Genomic DNA, 20,682 nt, shown 5'->3' with positions numbered 1-20,682 from the left:
CTCCTGCACAATCCAGCTCTGAGTGGAAAGAGCAGAGGAACACACAGCAGTAGCAGATGGAAATGCTGGCAGCTGCCTGTTCTTAGGTCCTGAGACACTCTTGGCTGACCAGGCTCTTCTTCAAGACTAGGGACAGCCACAGTGAGCTCCTCAGCACTGATCTCACCTCTGAACCCTCCTGTTCTGTTCCTTTTCTCTCCTGGGCTGCTCACAGGGAGATCTACCCATACACAAATAAGCAGCAAAATCAAGCCTAGCATCAACTTCCTTTTCCTTTCCACATACCCCCTCTGATGGGTGCGTGGCTTTGCCAGCCTTCACCCTCACAGAAGGGTCCTTGCCCTTTCTCTACGAACAAATACATTCAATGATTCACATGAAGAGCAGCGTCTATCAAATGCCCTCCTTTCATTGTTGCAGTATTCACTGTCCTGGACAGTAAGCTGTTTGGTACAGGAACCCTTGGCACTCTCTCCAAATGACTAGGCATAACTACAGCACTGTAGAGTCAACTAGGGAGGAGCAACAACTGCCCAAGTGAAGGAGCAAGTGTTCATGTGAGAGTCATTAAGAGGTATGCTTCTAAATGATTCGATGCTTTTAGACATTCTACCCTAGCTCAGCAACCAGCCAACTCAGAGATAGCAGCCTGCACTTGACTTTATAAGCACGACTAAGTTTTGTGCAGCTGTTTACTACCTACCATGATAAAAACCACACCCTTATCATATGAACTGTTATCAGCCTGCACCATGCGTGAACCCACTGATACCATTCACAGAGTCTACTTCTATGAAAGTAACAGTGCATTTCAAGCTCACGTCCTGTTTCCACCGGAGGTTTCAGTGGGTAAGCTTTTTTTATCAATTTCTGTAATGCCTCCTTCTTTCTCTCAGCCCCTCCTGGACAGAAACCCTTGTAAACACAGTTAGAAGATCACTGTGTAACTGTTACATCCCCTTTCCTGCCTCACCTTCTGCGAGCTGAATATGCTCATTTGCGAAATCTCCCGTTCATGGCAATCCCTTCTTCATCTTGAGTCTTAAGGTGCTCTACTTAAACTCCTGGGCAAAAAAATAAGAGCAAAAAGCATCCATCCTTTGAAAAAGCTTTTCATTTTTCCCTAAATAAGTCATGTTGCTTTATGAATGCACTCTCAAAGGTAAATAATTAACAGGCAAGAGGGACAGAAAATCTTATTACACAGCTAATGGGAAGTGATGCTCAGGCAGCAGTGTACACATAAAGGATACCTTCAAAAGACAGCCCTTAATTTTTTTTAATGGAACATGGGGCAGAAGACCTGACTCATCCCATTGCTCTGGGATTCAGGGATTCCTCTGCATTCCTCCAGACTTGAACAATCCAAAACCTTTATATGAGATTCAGCCTGCATCAGACAGACTCAAGTGCCACCTCTGAAAAAGGCACAAATTTGAACTCCCAAGGCACACAGAAAGGGAAGCAGACAGATAGATGACATCATTTACTGCTATGTTCTGCCATGGCCCTGACTTAGCCCTGTCCACATTACCCGGTGGTTTCATGGGAGGAGAATTCCTGACCCTTGGTTGCACATTGCCTATTTAATTGTTTTATGGTTGTCATATGCATTGTTTGGGAAGAAACCTGCCTGGTTTGCCCACAGCTATGCAAACTGCCTGGGGTGACCAGCACCATTTGCAGCCAGGCAACAACCAGAGCAACTGTGAGAGGAAGCCCTTTGCTTCCATTTCCCAGACAAGGCTACGAATGCCTGTTACACACTTGCACTACCCACCACAGCACCCAAAACAAGGAGCTAGACCATACTGCACCAAGCCTCACCAGCCACCCCCAGCAGCAAAGGCACCTTCACTTTGTGCCCCTCTCCTCTTCAGATGGGAGGAGGAGCATCATGCAGCACCTCCTGGCCCTGGGCAATACTTACAGGGAGGACACTAAGGGGAACACAAGGAGTGAGCATGAAGTTTTGAAGGAAGCAGAGATGGGACAGGGGAAACTTTTGTGAAGAAGAGAAAAAGCAGGCAACTGGCTGGAGATGTGGATCAATGAAGCAAAGGAGTGGGTCAATGCAAACTTGTTCCCACACACCCATTACTCCAGGCACTGGATCCATGTGTGTTTCTGCTCCTCACCTGTTAAATGGGAGTATCTGACTCTTCCCACCACGCATTGGCATAACACAAGGTTATAGGTTCCCAAAGTTGTTGATACTTTGGTAAAAATGGGCCACATACAGAAAGGAGAATGAGAAAGTTTCTTGCCTACATTTCCTATCCCATGCTGAATTTCCTTTGGTTATCACAAGTCTGCATAGGCTATGTTGCTATAGTACCCTCAACACACATACCAGATATAGATATAGATCAGCACACACAACTACAGCTTCTGTCCCAAGAGTACAAAGTCCTGAAACTTGTAGTTAACAGGTAATCTCTCTCAAAAATTATATCCCTATTACCTCATTTTCTCTAAGGCAGAAACTGCCCAAGTGGCTTTTAGCTAGTAATGCTTTCAGGTCCATGAGCAACATTAGTCACTTAACAAGAAAAGTTTTCACATCAGAATTTCTGGCTCTCAGCACTTCCAACAGCACCACAGGAAAAAAAAAAAAAAAAAAAAAGCCTGTGAAGTCCCCAGAGATGCATTTGGGAGGTACAGGGCCCTGTCATGACTGAAAACTGAGCCAGGAAAGCTGAATGTTTGACTTCCTACCTGGGGCCAGATTCTTCCCCAGTCTAAGCTCACTGATTACAGAAGGGATTTGCCCAGTCTTTGTTTTTTTCAGGACAGCCATAAACATACAGAACTGGAGAGGGTTCAGCCTGAAAGAAAACTGTGGCAACACACCCAAGTAGAAATTCAAGGATGCAAGTTTGGGAAGAGATTCAAGAACCAAAGCTGGCAATGATGCGCTCCAAATCAGATACCATCTAAGTAGGTAGGACTGCTTTCATTACACATCCACAGCAGCTACCACACGCCCTCCTGGCTCCCTGAAAGCAGTAAATAACCAGTAACGCACCATTTGATATCTCTTCTGTTCACTACTCTGGAAATCTTAAGTACAGGATGCTGAATGCAAGAACTCAGCCAGTAAGTGGGGATACCTCACTGCAGAGCATGTTCCTTTCTAAGATGGGGTTTCCTCAATGAAAGGATTCTCAGCATCAGACCATTATGGCAAGGTCAAGTGGAATGTACTGACAGTTCTTTCTACACTGTGGGAGGAAAACACATCAGAAAGTGTCCCTAAAACACATCTTAGTTGAGAAGGGCTTTGTGATAAATATCTGTTTCTGAAAACTGGCTTGTAACAGTGATTTTATCGTGCAACATTCTTGAAACAAAAACATTTTGCTTTGCGACAGTTTATCCAAAATAGTAGTACTGTTCTTTTTACTCTTCTTTCTCCAACTGCTATTGGTTTCATAAGGGAGGTGCAGAGATCTGGGAGCAAAAAGGAAGGCAGGCATGGATTCATTCTTCACTGCATCACTTTGAATTAAAAAAAAAAAATTATATTGAAACTAAAAATTCCAATACGAGCAGTACTAAAGGACTTCCAACAAAATGAGGACTATTTTGTTTCCTTTGAATTTTGGCATGGAGACTAACCATCCCTTTTCAGCAGCTTTACTCAAGAGTTCAAAATGTTCTGCTGCCTAGCCAATGTGAAACAAAGCCTTTTGCAGGCTTTCGATTGTAAGTGAATCAAAACACTGCTTCTGCACAAGGAGGCACTTCACATGAACAAGTGTGGTGGTCAGCCAAAGAGACCAGATCACAGTTTTACAGCATCTGACCAGTGAGTTCCCAGAGCAATGCAAAGAAATAACCACAATATAGCAAAAGGCAGACTTACACTAAACAATGACAACTGACCCTAAATGTATCCAGAAAGAACATCTGTCCGATAGCGTTACTCCACAAACTACAGACTTCACTCTCTCCAGGTAAAACAAAATCAGGCACAGCAGTGTAATAAGTTATCCGGATCTCCTAAACTAGAAGAACATGCTTCAGCTCTGCCAAAAATTGTTAGTCCCAGCTGAAAACGGAGGCATCTGTCATCCAAGCGACAGAGTTGAAGACAGCTAGCTACTTCCAGCTCTTGTTCCATACTGGCCATGGAGACAGGAGGGTTTAGCTACAGTTCCCACAAGGAGCAAGCTGGATCAGTGCGTGCTCTGACCTTTGGATGCGGCAAAGAAAGATGCATGCTCAGCTGTGCTGGATGTGGTTTGACTGCTGCAGGGAACATCACAGGTTCCCAGTTTTATTAATGAGGAAAACAATATGTACTGTCAACATTTGCTACATGAAGTTAACATGAAAACAAAGCCCACTCCAGAGAACAAATGAAATTTACTGGATTAGTTTCTTGTTCCAGCTCTCCTGATAAATAGCACTGAACTCAACACCACATTGATTAGTTGGTTCAAGACAAACACTGATCAGATTGCCTTGGCAAGTATATATAGCACTACAAAAGCACAATCATCCATGTCTATTCAGAGTAGCAAGAATTCACTATACTTTCATTTCCCTTTCCTCTACCTTTCCCAGCCTAGACAGCATGTCTGCACTATTTAAATGCCCTACATTAAATGCTTTCCCCTTCTTCTTCTCTTGCAATTTGCTAATAGACACCCTCAAGCCCCTGTTCTAAAGAAACAGAACCAAACTGTGCAATTGCTGCAGAGCCTCAGAAGGCCCCACGTTTCAGTGCAACCTGACCCAGGTCATGGTTTTCTCCTTAACATTCAGTAGGGTTTTTCCTTTATCTCATCTGCTACCTCAAATATGCAACCCAGCAAAACAGTCAGCTCTGTGTGTGAAACTGTTTTGGAGAAACACTCTGCAATAACAGTCTCTCATGTTAAAGAGAGAATGGGTGGGGAATCACAGACGTTAGACGTTAGACGGGGGGGATCCTGGTAAGAGTCAGAAAGGCTCGATCATTGCTATGTGTTTGTCTTCTTCACTTTGTTTCTGATCATCTCAAAAGCTATCAGAGAGGAAGGATCTTGCACCACTGCACTCTGTACTTTTATACAAATCACAACTCTTTAGCAACTTGGTTTAGAAGTTTTGTCTCCTTTAGACTTCGTCCTTTTTAATTTTAAATGAGGTATTTTTGCAGAGCCATGAATTCTGTGAGATCTTCAGAAAATTCTAATTTCAGTGATTCTCCCAAGGTCTCTCTCCCTCCTTGGATCTATCTTTTGTTTGAATTAAATTATTGTTACCATAAGAAAAATCTGCCCTAATAACTCATTCTTTACCCAGTTACTCAGGTTTGTTTTCCTTCCTTCTATTACAATGCAATAATCACCAAAACCAAATAGATCAATCTAGGATATACAGAAAAACTTTGTTGTTGTTTTTTTATTTTTTAAATCTGATCAATAGCTTTACAAACTTCTTTCTTGTTCTATCAGGAGACGTAACTTTTATGACAGACACCACCACCTTGTTGGTCTACCAGAACTGCCACTTCACAGAGCAGAAGGAAAGTCATCTCAGTGCTGCATACCTTCTCTTGATACCACACTGACCACATCCTTCCAAAACTGGCGTGTGTCTAAAATGTTCAGACAATGGTAAATTCTGCTATCTGTACAACACACCATTTAACTTAAGCCTGAATTTTATTTACTATCCTTTTTTAAGAAAATACTACATTAGCAAAGTTCATCTTTCAGTCACTTGCTTTATCATGTTTTCTTTTAGAAAATGATGGGGTGTTGCTTACAAATCAGTTTTTTGGTAGGCATGTTAAAGGACTAAAAAATATTGGTTTAGTTACGCCTTGCAGAAGATGAGAAGCAGAATATTGGTTTCTTGTTTAAATGCAAGCTATGACTCATCCTGGTCAGAGATAAACTGAAACACATACCCATTAAATAAAAAACACAAACAATTTTCCAACATGAGGATTAATGACAGATAATAACTATAAATTAACTTTAATCTTCTACAAATCAAACAAAGGCCCTTATATAAATGTCACTGCAATCTTTTCAGATAAAAAAACAAAACACCAAACTCAAATCAAAGCAGAAAGAGAAGTCACTTAAATATTACAGCTAATATATGGTACCAAATCAAATAGCTCCTTAGCAGAACCACTGGAGCACTCATGAAATATTTCAAGACTACAGAAAGGAGTGGAGCTTAAAACATGATTTTTAAAATATATTTTTAGTTACTTTTCCATATCCAAGGGGTACAAGATTCTTAATCCTGATACATTGAAACATCATCAGCTCTGCAATATTCAGTCCAAGTTAAATTGTATATTCAAAAAGGAAGAGAAGACCATTTTGTTTTTCTAGTATTCTCTTGTTACTGCTTGAAAGAAAACTCTGTGTAATTGTTGAATGGGTTAAAACAAAATTTAACTGAATGTAAGAGGGCTGCTGTTCACAGACAAGAGGGGAAAAAAACAGAGTCAGAGACCTAATAGTGGACAATTTTGAAAATTATAGTGTGTGTCAATAATGGAGATAACAGTGAGATTCAAAAGGAATAATCGCAAATAATAGGGAAAATGAGCACCTGCCAACCACAAAGCCATTAGTATCAGGGCTTTTATCTTTGCAACAGTTAAGTCTGGAGACGCTGACAAACTTAACGACACAGCAAATAAAACAGGGTAAATATCTACCGGGAAGCTATCCCCTTTCACTCAGGAAACACTGCTGTGGAGTTTGAAAATAAATGCCTCCAGTATGAAACTCACTGTCCAAATCTTTGGTAACAAACATGGGAAACCCAGCACAGCCACTACAAGGTCTAGCTTGGTTTGCAGATGTGCATAGCTGACCAGGCCATAGCATCTGCATTAAGGAACAGACAATCCCAAACCACAAGCAGCGGGCTCCTGACCAAAGATCCTAGATACAGGAGTTTGCCTGTACAGACCACCCAATGTGATCAAATGTGTGCCCTTCCCAGAAGGGTGAAAACCAAGGCTTTATAAAACCATGTCTGAGACACAGACCTGGAATACAGTGCCTCGGAATGGGAAGCCCTGGAGGAAAGACCTTGCTGAGAAGGCTGATGGTTAGCAGTCTTCAGTCTGGAGCGGGGGGCGGGGGGGGGGGGGACGACGACACTAGGGAACATAACTGAGACAGAAGGAGAGGAAGAGAGAAAGATGTTATTACACCAACTGGGAATGGGAAGATAAATTCTGCAGCAAGTAAACAGCTTGTCAACATTCAGAAAAAGGTGGTATAAGGGGAAGCACAGGTAATAATACTCCTTTTACTAGTAACATGTATAACAAAGTGCTGGACAGTAGTCAATCCTCATGATAACCCCACCCTAGGTAGTATTACTGTCCTCAGTTAAAGACACGGAATCAAGGCAGAAACTTCCTCAACTCACACAGATAGCTGGTATCAGGCACATCCTAAGCCCATCAATACTTGCCAGTCCTTAGCTGGACAGTAAGTATGGAATGCTAGCTGCTGAGATCTCACCCACAGAGAGTTTGAAGCTTCATTGCCTGCCCCACAAGCCTGAGGGTAGAAAAAGATGGTCACATATCCATGCAAACTTGGCCAATGTGAGAGGACCAGGCTGGTACAGGGAAAGATGGAGACAGCTCTGCTCTAAAGCTGTAGTGAGGGCAAGCAGCATTTGCAGTAACAATTAGATATGCAAATAAGCACATTGAAAATTAGTGACGGTTTACTGTTGTCATGGAGAAAAAAGCACCCTCCATTCTGGGTCAGACCCAAGCACTGCATTTTCTTTCCCTCATTGGTAAATAAAAACTGTAGAGAGCACTGGAAAACCCAGGAGCCAACACTTCTCAACACAGCTCAACGTGGGACTGGAAAGGTTGAAACTCAGGGGCGGGGACAAGAGAGCAACACAACCGAAATAAAAAACCTCCCTGCATCAACCCAGAAAGACAGGACCATGACAGCTCTGTAACCCTCAAAGCTACCAGGAGGTAGAAGCACAGCCTGGAAGAAAACACCCACACCATGCAAAGGCCAAGCTACTTCCCAGTACTGCTGCTGCTGGGGGAGGCAGATGTGGGGGAAACTGAAGGCAATGTGATGCACGAGGTACTCAGCTCAGATTCCCTTGAAGCTATATGGGAAGATCTTGTCTGAATGGAAATACACACTTGGTTCGAAGCCTCTGTGTATCTTTGGCCATCCTTATAGGATTCCCATCCCTTGTTAAATGATGGCTGCTAAGAGGGAAGAGGAGGCAATCAACCTATTTAGACTCAGCTTTCCCACCCTGGGGGTTTCTTCATAGGAGCAGCTGGCCAGAGCACTGCCTTTGTTCCAACAGCTAAAAAAACCCCACAGACACCCCCCCTCAGTCCCCCTAAAATCCAACAGAAGAGCCAAGATAAGTTTATAATGGGAACTCTGACACAACCTTAACTATAGCATCCCGAATGGAAGGCGATAATCTGATCTGTGTGTGAACTAGCTCCCCTTGTCTCAATGGTATTTATCTTACTTTAACTCCTCTTACAAAAGGGTTGAGTCATATAACAGAGCTAGCCAAGTAACAAAACTGCAAGGCTTGCTAAAACTTCAGATTCAAGGATAAACAGGCACAATCCTAAAACAGGTTAGAAGACAGAGTCTCCACAGGAGCACTGGTAACCAGACCTCCAAGCCTCTGGACAACGGTATTTCCTTCTGCACTGCTGAGATTATCACAGCCCAGTGGAAGGGTGGGAGGGAGAGGGTGTAGAGCACAGGGTTCTGCCCTTCAGTTCATGGTAACACGTATTACCCAGGGCCCAAGAAACCTGATCCCGTAGCAACCTCATGTACAGAAAGTGCCCCAATCAGATTTCACTGTGTCAGGAGAAGAACAGTATTTACTCTGCATACAGATTAGTCACAAAACTGGGTCACTTCTTGCCTTTTCAGAGAGAGGAAAAAAACCCAACCAAAAACAAGGCTGCTTTTTCAGATCCTTTTTGTCGCCCCCCCCCCCCGACTTTTAAAACTACGTGATGCAGTGTGGTCATTCACAGCTGTCTAAGCTGATCAAACAGCACCTGCATGTGTAAGGTTAAACCACATTATACTCACTAGGCTTGCATTTCTTAGAATTCAGCTCATTAGCTACTTACCGGTTCTTTTCTAGTTCGTTGTGCGTAGACCTGGAAGATAAACAAAAATTTGGATTAGCCACCTTTGACCTCTCAGCACCAAAGTTCAATCACTGCAAGCTGTACACATCCCCAGTGGCATATCACAGTGTAAAGCCAACTAACTACATACATTAAAATCTATAGCTATAACCTCAGCCTCCCTGCCAACAAGAGATTCCTCCCCTCCTAAGTCTGTATTTACCTGCTACGTGCAAAGCTGGTAGTCTTACTGGTGCTACAGAAAACGTTCCCTAGAGACTTAAATGCACACAAAATCCCAAAGAGAGGCAATGATTGGAACAGGGTACCAGAGTCAGCCATTTCCAGATGACTACTGGCTCTGCCACCAGCTCATTACAGGACTGCAGTTATGTTTCATTGTGCTTTAGTTTCTCCATCCACCCTGTAAAAATATTGGTATCATCTGCTAACACAGAAGCTCATGGAGTATTAATTTATGCACATCAAACACATGGGAACCTTCCGGCAGAATTGGCTCAGTAAGGACAACCCCTGGAGCCCTTTAGTGGTCACATGCTAGATTTAGCAAACTTAATAAAACTCCAGATATGGCCAGCATTTGGGCACGAAATGGGATGGCCAGTACTGCTATGTTTGCAAACATCAGCGGCGCTGAGCAGCACTTTTAGGATGCCTGGAAACCCCTCAGGGATTGAAACAGCACCACCACAGCACTAGCTTGCAGTGAAGCAAGTGACCCATGAAGTAGCACTGTGACCACTTGACAAAGGAGGGGGCTTTGTCTTTATACCTGCCCGCCACACCAAGCATGCTGCCAGCACTCCCCAATTGAGAGCTCGCAGCTTGAAAATGAGACCAACTAGAAACAAAAGGGAAACAGGCAAGTTCATTCTCCTTGCCTCTGTGGTGACAGCAAAAGTGGCAAAAAAAGCTTAAATCCTTTCAGGATTTCTAATCTAACGATGTTATTAGTAACCCAGGTAAGGTTGTTGCGGATTATTTAAAAAGGGTAGCCATTTATCCAACACTTCTCTTTAACAGAAGGTCACCTTAAAATAAGAGTAAAAGGAGCCCAAGAGCTTAATAAAAAGGATCTATTTTCTGTAATTTGGCATCACATTTCTTCCGGAGCTCTGAGAAGATTATCCTCTATCCCCCATCTGGAGAATCCCACAGAGAATTCTACAATCAGGGAACTGAATGGAGGATGTGCTCCAAGGGAAACCCTGTCATAATTAAATGCTTCTCCAAAAAAAGGGAGGAGGAGCATTTAACAGGTGTTAGAACCTCATTGAAGATGACAAATAAAGCACGGATGTCTGCAAAAAACAGGGTAAATAAGTCTTAGCTAGCCATAGCTGAGAGCTGTGGGTGGCCAAAGGAAAAACAAAACATTACTGTATGTCTGTGCAAGGTACCCTGCGCAGCAGGATATGGGATACCCTAAAGGCAAGGCACACTATAGCCAAACTCCTAAAGCTGGGGAAACTTCCAAAGCAAATCCTTCCCTCCCGAAAAGAGGGGACCCCTTAAGTCTGGTTCCCAGGAATCAGAGACATGAACATAATATTTAGTCCAGAAAATCTCCCGAATCAAACCCATATCCCCCACAGAAACTAAACCAGCAAAATCTATTTGTCCAGGCAACCCGGATACAAACTAACCCACCACGGCTGAGCTGAGGACCTTTAAAACCACCGCCTGTATGTTCTTTGGAACATGCTTATTGTTCTTATTTACTGTATGTTCCTGCAGGAGACTTTGCACTCTGCTTGGCTATGACATTAGCAGTTATAAAGCCAAAGATACGCAATGGCTTGAATTCCTGTATTATATCGAGCCAATTATCAAGGCCAGCACTGAAAGAACAAAGTTTGGCCCACTGCTGTGAACAAAATTAAAACAGCAGGTTCTCCCTACTCCTCTCACACAGGAGACTCTTTATTACCTATCTGCCTTCTGATGAACAAGACAACTGAGAGGGGTCACAGGCTCTTCACCAAGTCAGGAAATTTATGCTGTGACTTTTAACTATATCGGTGGCAAGGAAAAAAACAAGACACCCCCCCCCCCCCCCCTCTTTCCCACTGAAGCTGAATGCAAAGGAAAGAATCTCAGGAATGCTGAATGAATCCTATGGGGATGTTACTTCTCTTACCTGCCTATGCTTTGTTTAGTCTTACTGGGGACATCTGGAAAAGTTTTCATTTCATCCAAATTTAGAAAAAAAACCCAGCACTGCTTTCCACTACCACCGCTCACTAACTCTTATTTTCTGTGCCAGTTTCGCTTTGCTTGGACAACAGATACAGAAAAAACCCTCTCTCTTCTATTCATAATTCATTTCATTTTCTGTAGCTCCTGATCTAGAGATTAATTTTTTCCCCTCATCTTGGGGCTGCACATGTTACTAAGATTTATTTGGAGTTAAACAAGGACAGTGCTGCCAGTGAAGTGGAAAAAAGTACAGGAACCTCTGTTGACACGACGTTCAGAAAAAAAATATCTTTTAAACAGGCACAGAAACAAATGTAACTGTACCTCTTTAACTGAGCTGGTCTTATCATCAACTGAGAACCTAGAGAGTATCACCAGACTGAAATCAAAGCTCCATCCTTATACATCATCACCAGCTTTTTGATGGGTACAGGATGCACACCACAGCTGTAAACTATTGCAGCACTCTGGGAACGTTTCAGGGTTACTTGTAACACTCTGCCCTTACAGTAGCAAGGAACCTGTGCATTCAGTATGATGTTGCTTTGTTGCTGTTGATAGTCAGTCACAGACTGTGTCACCCAGTGAAATAAGGACACCACTGTTGAGCATGGACCACAAACCAGAGGAGCTCACATCCCCATCAGGCAGACAGGGCAAGCAGGACCTTGCCCCCACCTGCAAAGCTGAAACCACAGCCATGCAGGTACGGACATGTTCAGAGAGGAAAACAAAAGCCCAAGCACACGTACCAGCACTGCTCAAAACCTCAGCTGCTATTTAAAAGTAGCTGAAGCATAAACTGTCTGCAGGACTCTCATTTAAAAGTCAGGTTTCTACAGCAGTCAGTTCTCTAACAATAAGTTTAGAACACCCAAACTGATAACTACCCCTAAAAACTGAAGGAATGTTATATGATGAGGAGGATCCTGCTGACTACATTTTGAAACAGCACGGGAAAAGATCAAGAAAGAGTTCTAGAAGCTTGACATAAAGGAGCCAAGCAAACAACAACAAAACCAGCAGAGCAGTCTCCATCAAGATTTTAAAGAACAAAAAACTGAAAGAGGAGAAACTGAAGTTTATGCCTCTCTACCCCAGATACCTGAAACTGCATACAAAATAGGAAGAAACAGGGAAGCAACAATTGTCAGTAACTCTAATTTAAGGTCAGATGCAACAATCTTTTTGCGCCAGTTACTATGATTCTACCTGCAACCTTGCTATCCAACACTGCAACAAGGTGTTGCTGAAACATTAAGCTACACTGAATTCCCCCAGTGAATGAGACATTGTAAATAATTTGTCACTTTATCCCACTTTCTTTATTTAAAGAAAACCTCTCCCACCATGGCAGAGGCAACCAAACTTTCCCTGAGCACAGGTAAGCCAACAAAACAAACTGCGTCAGGGAGGAACAAGCTCTAAAGAGCACTGAATTCATTTGTCATTGGGTTTTTTACTGTGATTAAAATCACAAAGCTGCCACATGACATTAAACACAACTGACCTTTCTGGTTTACACATTTAATATTGATAAATAGCCCAACAAATGCATTTGCAGCACATCTGCATTTTGGTTTGACTTCTTAGTGAGGTAACTATTTTCTATTGGGAAAACACAGCAATCAAGAGTCCTTGTCCCACGCAATACACAGACGGCATTTAGACCCGATGACCCTGCCATCTCCTTGTACCTGGTTACCCTCCTGTCTGTATCTGGCACCAGCTCCTGGGTCCAGAGGAGCTCGGGACTCCAAGAGCTAGAGCTCCATCTCCATCACAACAGAGATACCGGTGGCTCAGGAGATGCTGCTGGCCATACACTACTGCCAGGTAAAGGGGGTGGGGGTGTGGGGGGGGAATAAAAAAGACCTCTTCCAATACATGTCCTTAAACAGCAAGAACATCCATCCACAGACCAGGCCAACCGCTTTCTGTCTTACTTCACTCAGGTTCAGCCACCTCTGCTGCTTATGCATGTACAATGTTACTCTTCTTCATTTTACAGACCTTTCTCCCCTTCTGGCTCTATTGACACCCATTCACTTGGCCACCAAATTCCCCTGCAGGAAATGCCTTCCTTCATTCCCCAAGCCACGATCAGCCACTCTTCTGGAACCAGTGAGCTACACTACTGCTCTCTCTTTTACGAAAGTTCTTCCTCAGAAACTACTCCTATTGGAAACAGCCAAATGACAAAACAAAACAAATGAGGAGGAAGGGTCATCAACAGCTTTTTTGAATTTTAAATCCACCGGTGTCCACAGAACAAAACTTACTGGCTGAAGAACCCCAGTGTTTTGCCAGGGTTTCAAGCAGCAGTAGATCAACACCATAAGTAGTCTATGAAACCAACTGCACAAGCCATAGTCTGGGAAGTTTACAGAGAAGCTCCACCAGTAGCAGCAGCGTGTAAGGCTTTCAGCCCAATGGTAAGACAAACAATAGCTGCACAAGAGTCAAATCTTCCTGCCCAGATGGAGATGCTCAAGGGCTGAGTTTCTCAGGGAGTTGTGAACCCACCTCACCTCTGGGAGGCCCAGGAGCCTAGCTCTTGGAGGGCTGCACAGGAGCCTTGGGAACACAGCAGCTTATGGAACTCAACATTGCCAAGAGCTCCTTCAGTGAGGAGCGGGATGCAGATGAACAGAAGATGGCATAGCTGGAGCAGAAGTCATTCTGCTGCTGTCCTTAAGCCCCTTGCAAGTACCAGCCTCAAGTCTAACAAGAGCCTCACCTCATCCTTGCATATCAGCAAATCTAACAAAACATTTCCTTCCAATTAATACTAGAGACAAAAGTTATCTTAGTCATTACTATCCCTGATCCCCCTACACTGTATGGCCTCGAGGTCCAGACTAAATGCTCCTCCATGAGGAGGTGAAGTGAGGAGACAGAACAGACTGTTTCACCCTCTCACTGACGTCAATGGAGATGCACCAGATTAACCTAGCCCTAAACTCTGACTAGTTTTTTCTGTCACTCTTAAATGGACATGGTATCAGATTCCTCCCAAGGCTCTGATCAAAGCTGTTTTCCCAGGATCAAGGCAGACCCCTTCCAAAGTTCACATTCTCCATCTCCAACAGAGAAGGGGACACAGATGTACTGGCATCTGTTCATGTTTGTTCATCTTTGGAAAAGGAGAAATGGCCCCACAGTCTGTTTTCAGTTCAACAAGGGGAAGAGAGCTCCTTTGTGCCATTCACAACTGCAGAAAGTCACCTACCCCTGGGTTTCTACACAGTATCCTGAAAGCTTCCTGCAACACTCGGTCAAAAACAACTTTAAAAGGTACACTGCACACATCCCTTGAAGAAGTAAATTACTTCAAAGCCACCTACAGTATTTACACAGCCCCTCTCAGTTTGGTACCTGCTCCTCATAATCATTATTTCTGTTTGCAACACTTCAGAAATTAACTCCTCCCTAGCACTTTTTATGCAGTGGGGACAACACCAACACACAGAAATTCTAAATGATTTTCCCCAGGCCACACAAGAAGCCTGTGGCAGAGCAGGGTACTTAACTTGGGTTCCCTGATCCCCAGGATAAGTCTTGGATCAGTGGGTTGCTGTTCTCAGGCATCCCAAAGAGACATCTAACAAGGACATTTGTGCTATCCGATTCTTGGGTCAAAGACAAAAAAATGACATCATCATTGTAAGCTGCAAGTGGGAAAGTGAAAAAAAAAACCAAAACCAAACAACAACAACCCAACCTAAACCAGCCCTCATGTCTTGCCCACTGTGTGCCAAGTGAGCCAGCCCTACTCTCAGAGTAAAAGTAGTATCAGTTTACCAGTAAAACTCATCCAACAGACATATCAGGCATAACCCTCAGGTGGGGAAGGAACTGCAGCCACAGTCCCAAACAAAGCACTCTGTTCTGTTGGTGCATGTTCTGCTTTTTCAGCACAAGGGAGGAAAGAGCAGGAAGACAGCTCCTCCTTGCTGAGCACCACAAGTCTCTCCCAGTCCCAGAGCTGGGCTCCCCCAAAGCAAAGCAACACCCCTTTAAGCAGCACAAGGTGGCACTCTGCAGGGGAAGGGTTTTCCAAGCCAGGCCACACAACAGCAAGAATGTTGTTTTGCATCCAGTGCTGCAATCTGGGGTCAGCAAAGAAGTCCCCAGCTGGCTTCCCTCCCCTCTGTATAGGCTGGGAGCAAGTGTTCTGGTGTGGGCCTTCTCCTGTACCACCTGAGATGCTATGTGCAGAGGCTGGTCCTAGTCCCAAGTGTTAAGGGAAAGCTGCCGCATCTTATACACTCCCTCACGCAGGGCCCTGCACAGCCAAGAGGAACTGGCTTTGCTGAACAAGCAGCTATTCAATATTTTGTTTTCCCCTCATTGTTCAACACGTGGCCTCAAGCCAAGCCCTGCTCTGAATACAGAACCGGTGGTTTCCTTACAGGCTTTTCAACAGGCTCACCGAGAGCAGCAGCTAGGCAGTTCACAAGCACATTTACTGTCAAGCATCCTTGCTTTCCAAATCGGAAACTAAGAAACAGGGAAATCAGAGTTGCAGTTTCTCATTCCTCTGAGTGTCTCTATGAAGACCCCCAAGGGTCAGGTTTTCTGGGCCACTTTACGTGTTCAAAGCACAGCTCCCACTGGTGCCCCTTGTGGCTGTGCAGCTTAGTTCCCAGGCTCATGTCTTGGAAAAAGATCACAATATGAGGAATAGACTATTTGGGGGTCTCCTGCGACAGGCTGGGCTGAAAGGGACTTGCTGAATGTACACAGGACTGCTGACAGGGGCCAGAAGTGAAGCGAGTTCTCCAATGTGCTATTCACTGCTCCATTTGTCTGCCTTCTAGCTTCTGTGACAAGTGAGCAAACATCCTACAGAAACCATCTCCTTCCCTTCCCAGCCCACAGTTAACCACATCAGAAAGGGCTCATGCACACAGATCAGACACAAAGGCTGATTGTGTTCATTTCAGGAGGTATCTTAGCCATTTCAGTAGAGAAACCCTAACCTACCTCCCTTGGACATACAGCAGCCAACATCTTCTGTGATTTAGGACTTGGCCAGGTAGATTCTCACAGGTCAGGAAAAAGTACATTCTTTGCTTTCACCAAGGCAAGATTCCCGTCTATGATTCATGATGCAAGGGAGTTTGAGCTTCTTGTGGACAGATTCTTGCTTTTTTTTTTTAATACATTGACAAAACCATGTTTTTCATGACCTGGTGATGAGAAATGTCAGGTGGCTTCACCACGGTACCTCCAAGCTCCTCCATGAAGAGAGAAGAGCATGGCACAGAATGAGGACAGCAAAATACAGGCACTTCCTCACACTAATGTCAGGTGTGCACTGTCCCCCAGGTCTCTCCCAAGCGCTACTTGGGAAGGACAACCTCCCTACACAATCATCATAACCAGATCATTCAAAGCAAAATGAATTATTTAAGTAGAATGAGGCACAGACTTCATCCATCCGCTGCTAACACCTTAATATCTCTGCTAACGAAATTTTCTCTGTTGAATATTCAAGTGCATTACAGAGCAGGGTAAGGCCTGACACCACAGAAAGCTCTATGTGGTCCCTGCCCCGCTGACTTCCAGCAGGCTCCATGAGTCTCACTGTACGGTCAGGGACTCGGTCCCTTCCAAGGTCCCACCAGAACCAGTATCATAGTTGCTGGTACCTGCATGGCAGAGAGATTGCAGTGGTTCACAGAAAGAGAATAAAGGCACAGGAGGCAATTTTCAAATCCACCTAGAAAACTTAGGAACCTAAGTCTCATCTTCTTTCAAACAGCCACAAGCTCCAAAACACCGATTCTGCTTCCTGAAAACAGAATTAGAAAAGTGCACGCATTACCCCAATGTACAGATGGTGGGAACCATGTAACGTACAGATGGTAGGACCCATGTAGGTCATCTGACGTGCCCAGATCTTGCAGCCTTTCGGCAGCAGACTCAGGAAACAATCCAAGGGCCCAGCATGCCAGCCCCTTTGCCCTATACCATGCTTCTTCCCACACATAACATTACCCTTTCAAGGAAGATGGTCATATCCAGAAATAGCCTTAGCAATGTCATCTGCAGAGCAACAGCCTGTTTGGGGAACATGTATTTCTCTGCAACACGCATCTTCTGACCTAAAGAAACTGCCTTCAGATGCATTGGGGAAAATGAGGCTTTTTGAGTAAATGCCACCTGACTGAAACGCACTTTGTTTGAAAAGAAACTGATGGCATTTGTATGGCTGTGGGCCAGGCCAGACTTTCTTCTATTTAGACTTGTTAGTTATCTCTCATGTTACAACTATATTGCCACAATACTGTGCATGGAGATGAAGGGAGGGGAAATATACTTGAAAATCCATTAACATCACTGTTAGCTACACACTGTATTAGGGAAACTGAGGCACAAAGACTTACACAGGCTGTAACAATATCAGGAAGAGAACCCAGATGTCCTGATCTCTGGGGTCATATTGTCAACAGGGACATACTCATCTAGCATCTGGCAGATCCATGAAAAAGGAAGGCTGAGAAAAACAGAAGAGCTGTGATTTCTTCTGTTCTTACAGTTCTGGCTTACAAGCAGCAGCAACTAACATGAAGGCAGCGAGGTGGCTACCTCCCACTGCTCCCAGATGGCCAAGCTACTTGTGAAACAGTTCACGAACTGCTGCAGTTTGTAGCCTAATTGTCAAAGGCAAACCAGAACTGGTGCCACGTTACCTTACCATATCTATACATTGCTTTACAGCTGCCCAAGCACCTGGACGATGACCACTGGAGTAATAGTCTCAACAGCAATCGCAATGTCATCTGTCCCTTAACTTCTCCCTTCTTGATGGTATAACAGATGGAAGGAGATAAATGAGAATTGTTCAGAAAATAATCAACTTATTTATGCAGAGGAACTTTAATCAAAACTGAGGCAAAAGAATTGCTCTCAGTCCACATGCCTGCTTGTCAGAGAGCAAGCAGCAAAGTATAAACAAGTGATTAAGATAATGTTGGAAATCATCTAGGCTGCTTCAAACTGGATTCATAAAGAAACAGAACTGAAGTGAAATCACTTTCATATCAGAGAATGGAAGTACAGTAGGGAGCACAGAAATGAGACATGGGAATATATCCAGCAGGGTGGAAAAAGCAGGCCTGTTCCCTCTGAGCTGATCAACAAGGCAGTGTCTCACAGAGAAGAGATCCAGGCAAAGGCCAGCCAAGTGCACAGCCCCAGAGACCCACAGTCTCTGATCAAGAGAGCCCAAAATAGTCAACAAAATCAAATCCTATCTTTGTTGGTTCAAAGGGGGTAGGGAGTAGGAGCAAACACTCTTAAGAGGAGAACAAACAGAAGCCAGTCTTTGAATTTGGACAGAAGTTTGTCAGGAGGGATCAGGAGATGATCAACAGCAGGAACAGCAGCAAGACAATTAACTCAGCAGCGGGACATGGACGGGTCTGTTTGGGTCAGAAAGAGAAATGGATTTGAAAGCTCAACCAGGAGCGAGAAAGGAAAATGTCAGTCTTACCTACAAACAGGGGAGCAGATGGAACAATGCTACAGGTAACCAATTCACTGTCAAGCAAAGGATCCGGTCAGGTTAAACAAAAGCATGAAGGATAAATCCCTGCATGTGTTGTGGGTGAGGCACTACACAAAGAAGATACAAAAAGGATACAAATGTGGCAAGAGGGGGAAAAAAACCCCCACACAAACACCTGACAGACAAGGAATACTACTTAAACCAGGGAACTGACTGTACACTGAATATAGTGGGCAGAGAAAATGAGGGAATTCCAGGAACAGATGACCAGGTTTGGCCCAAATATCCTCCCTACCATCCCAGGGCACCAAATCTCTCTAGGAGCCAGGGTGAACAATCTTCACATTTCAAAAGACCCTAAACACCAAAATCTGAAGTTTCTTGTCACTGTGCCAGCACTGCTATCAGCGATGCAAATCAGCCCACGGCAGTTGCAGCACAGCTCTACCTGGGTAGAGTGCTGCAACATGAACAGCATGAGCCCTGACTAACAGTCCCACTGCTGCAAAACAGCACACTCCTGCAGAGGCTTCCCCAAATCTGGAGGACAAAGGGATCATGAGCCTTCAGCCACAGAGAGTGACAATTCATGGCAAACAGATGCTGCAGCAGTGAATTACAGCTACGTTGCAGGTAACATCAACAACTGGGCCTGCTTCTAGTTTACACAAAGGCCTCTTTGCACAACTCAGAGACTACAAATTAAATTTTACACCTACTGAAGTTATCAAAGTATAAATTCAGCCCAAAATCATGGGTTTCTGCATAGACTCCCTGCCACACAGATCTCCCTATGCGTGGCTATATTACTAATACAAAAAGGAAAGCACGAACTGCAGCTCTGCAGGATCTTCCCACTTGGAGGGCCATAAAATAAACAGGGTGACAAAGGGGAACACAGCGGGTTCCCCCATGGAAACTGCTACATCAGCCCTAGCACTTTTGGAGGCCTCACTCCTCACTAGGGAGTGGGGTTTATGCTTCTCATGCCATTTTCTGGGTTCACACTCACTTTCTGTATTTTGCCTGGTAACCTGCCAGTTGTACTGCAAAGCCAAGCATCACTGAAAAGACACTGCATACCAAACATCACCTACATGGGGTAATTCCCCCCCCCCCCCCCAAATCGTTGGCAGGATCTCAGCTTCTGATGTAGATCAGCAGAGACAAGGAAAGGCACAACTTAGTGCCAGCAGGTTCAGAAACTCCAGCATCACTACAACTTGCTTGCCTACACTTGCAGACTGCATTGGGGCAAATTACATCAAATTGGCAGATGGGATGTGCTGAAGCTGAACTGAGCTATTTGAGTAGAGCCCTACCTGCCAACCTGCCCTGATCAACTGTACTCCAGTACAAACCTACAGAAGACAGTGGGATTTCAACAAGGGGTGATTCCACCTCTCTTGTGTGGACCAGCAATCCATTTTCCCAGTCTAACACTCAAACTGTCATTACGCTTTCTCAAAAAGAAGTCATGCTCACATTTAAGTATAGTCAATACTGCTGGCCAGTCCCTCTCAACATCCCTAACAGAGAACTAATCCTTAACAGCTCAGCCTTGTCCATTTTTCCTTTCTTGAAAAATTAACTAGCATATTTATGTATACTCTCAACTGGAAGGCAAGATCCCATCTCCAACTATTTCTAGACAAAATTTCAACAGCAGCATGAAGATTCCAGATAGTAATCACACTGTTTGTACATTATCAAGATGTGGCATAAATCAAAACATGGCACAGCAAATCTCATCCATTCTCTGTTTTACACATGTGGATTTGTACTCTATGAAGCAAAGCCAAGTCCTGAGCCA

The 20,682-nt window shown here is 44.1% G+C and overlaps 1 protein-coding gene across 3 annotated transcripts in view; it reads right to left on the bottom strand.

Annotated features, from left to right (window-relative positions):
* The window catches only part of MXI1 (MAX interactor 1, dimerization protein), a 57,884-nt gene that overhangs the window by 20,833 nt on the left and 16,369 nt on the right, over positions 1–20,682 (bottom strand). For all 3 annotated transcript variants that reach the window (XM_069796946.1, XM_069796945.1, XM_069796947.1), the window contains exon 3: positions 9,131–9,160. In XM_069796946.1, the coding sequence (XP_069653047.1) occupies positions 9,131–9,160 (30 nt within the window). The remainder of the gene's footprint in view (positions 1–9,130; positions 9,161–20,682) is intronic.

The sequence above is a fragment of the Haliaeetus albicilla genome, chromosome 11, assembly GCF_947461875.1.
Source record: "Haliaeetus albicilla chromosome 11, bHalAlb1.1, whole genome shotgun sequence".
Lineage (NCBI taxonomy): Eukaryota > Metazoa > Chordata > Aves > Accipitriformes > Accipitridae > Haliaeetus > Haliaeetus albicilla.
The sequence above is the reverse complement of the archived record's forward strand: the minus strand, read 5'-3'. Positions and strand labels throughout refer to the sequence as shown.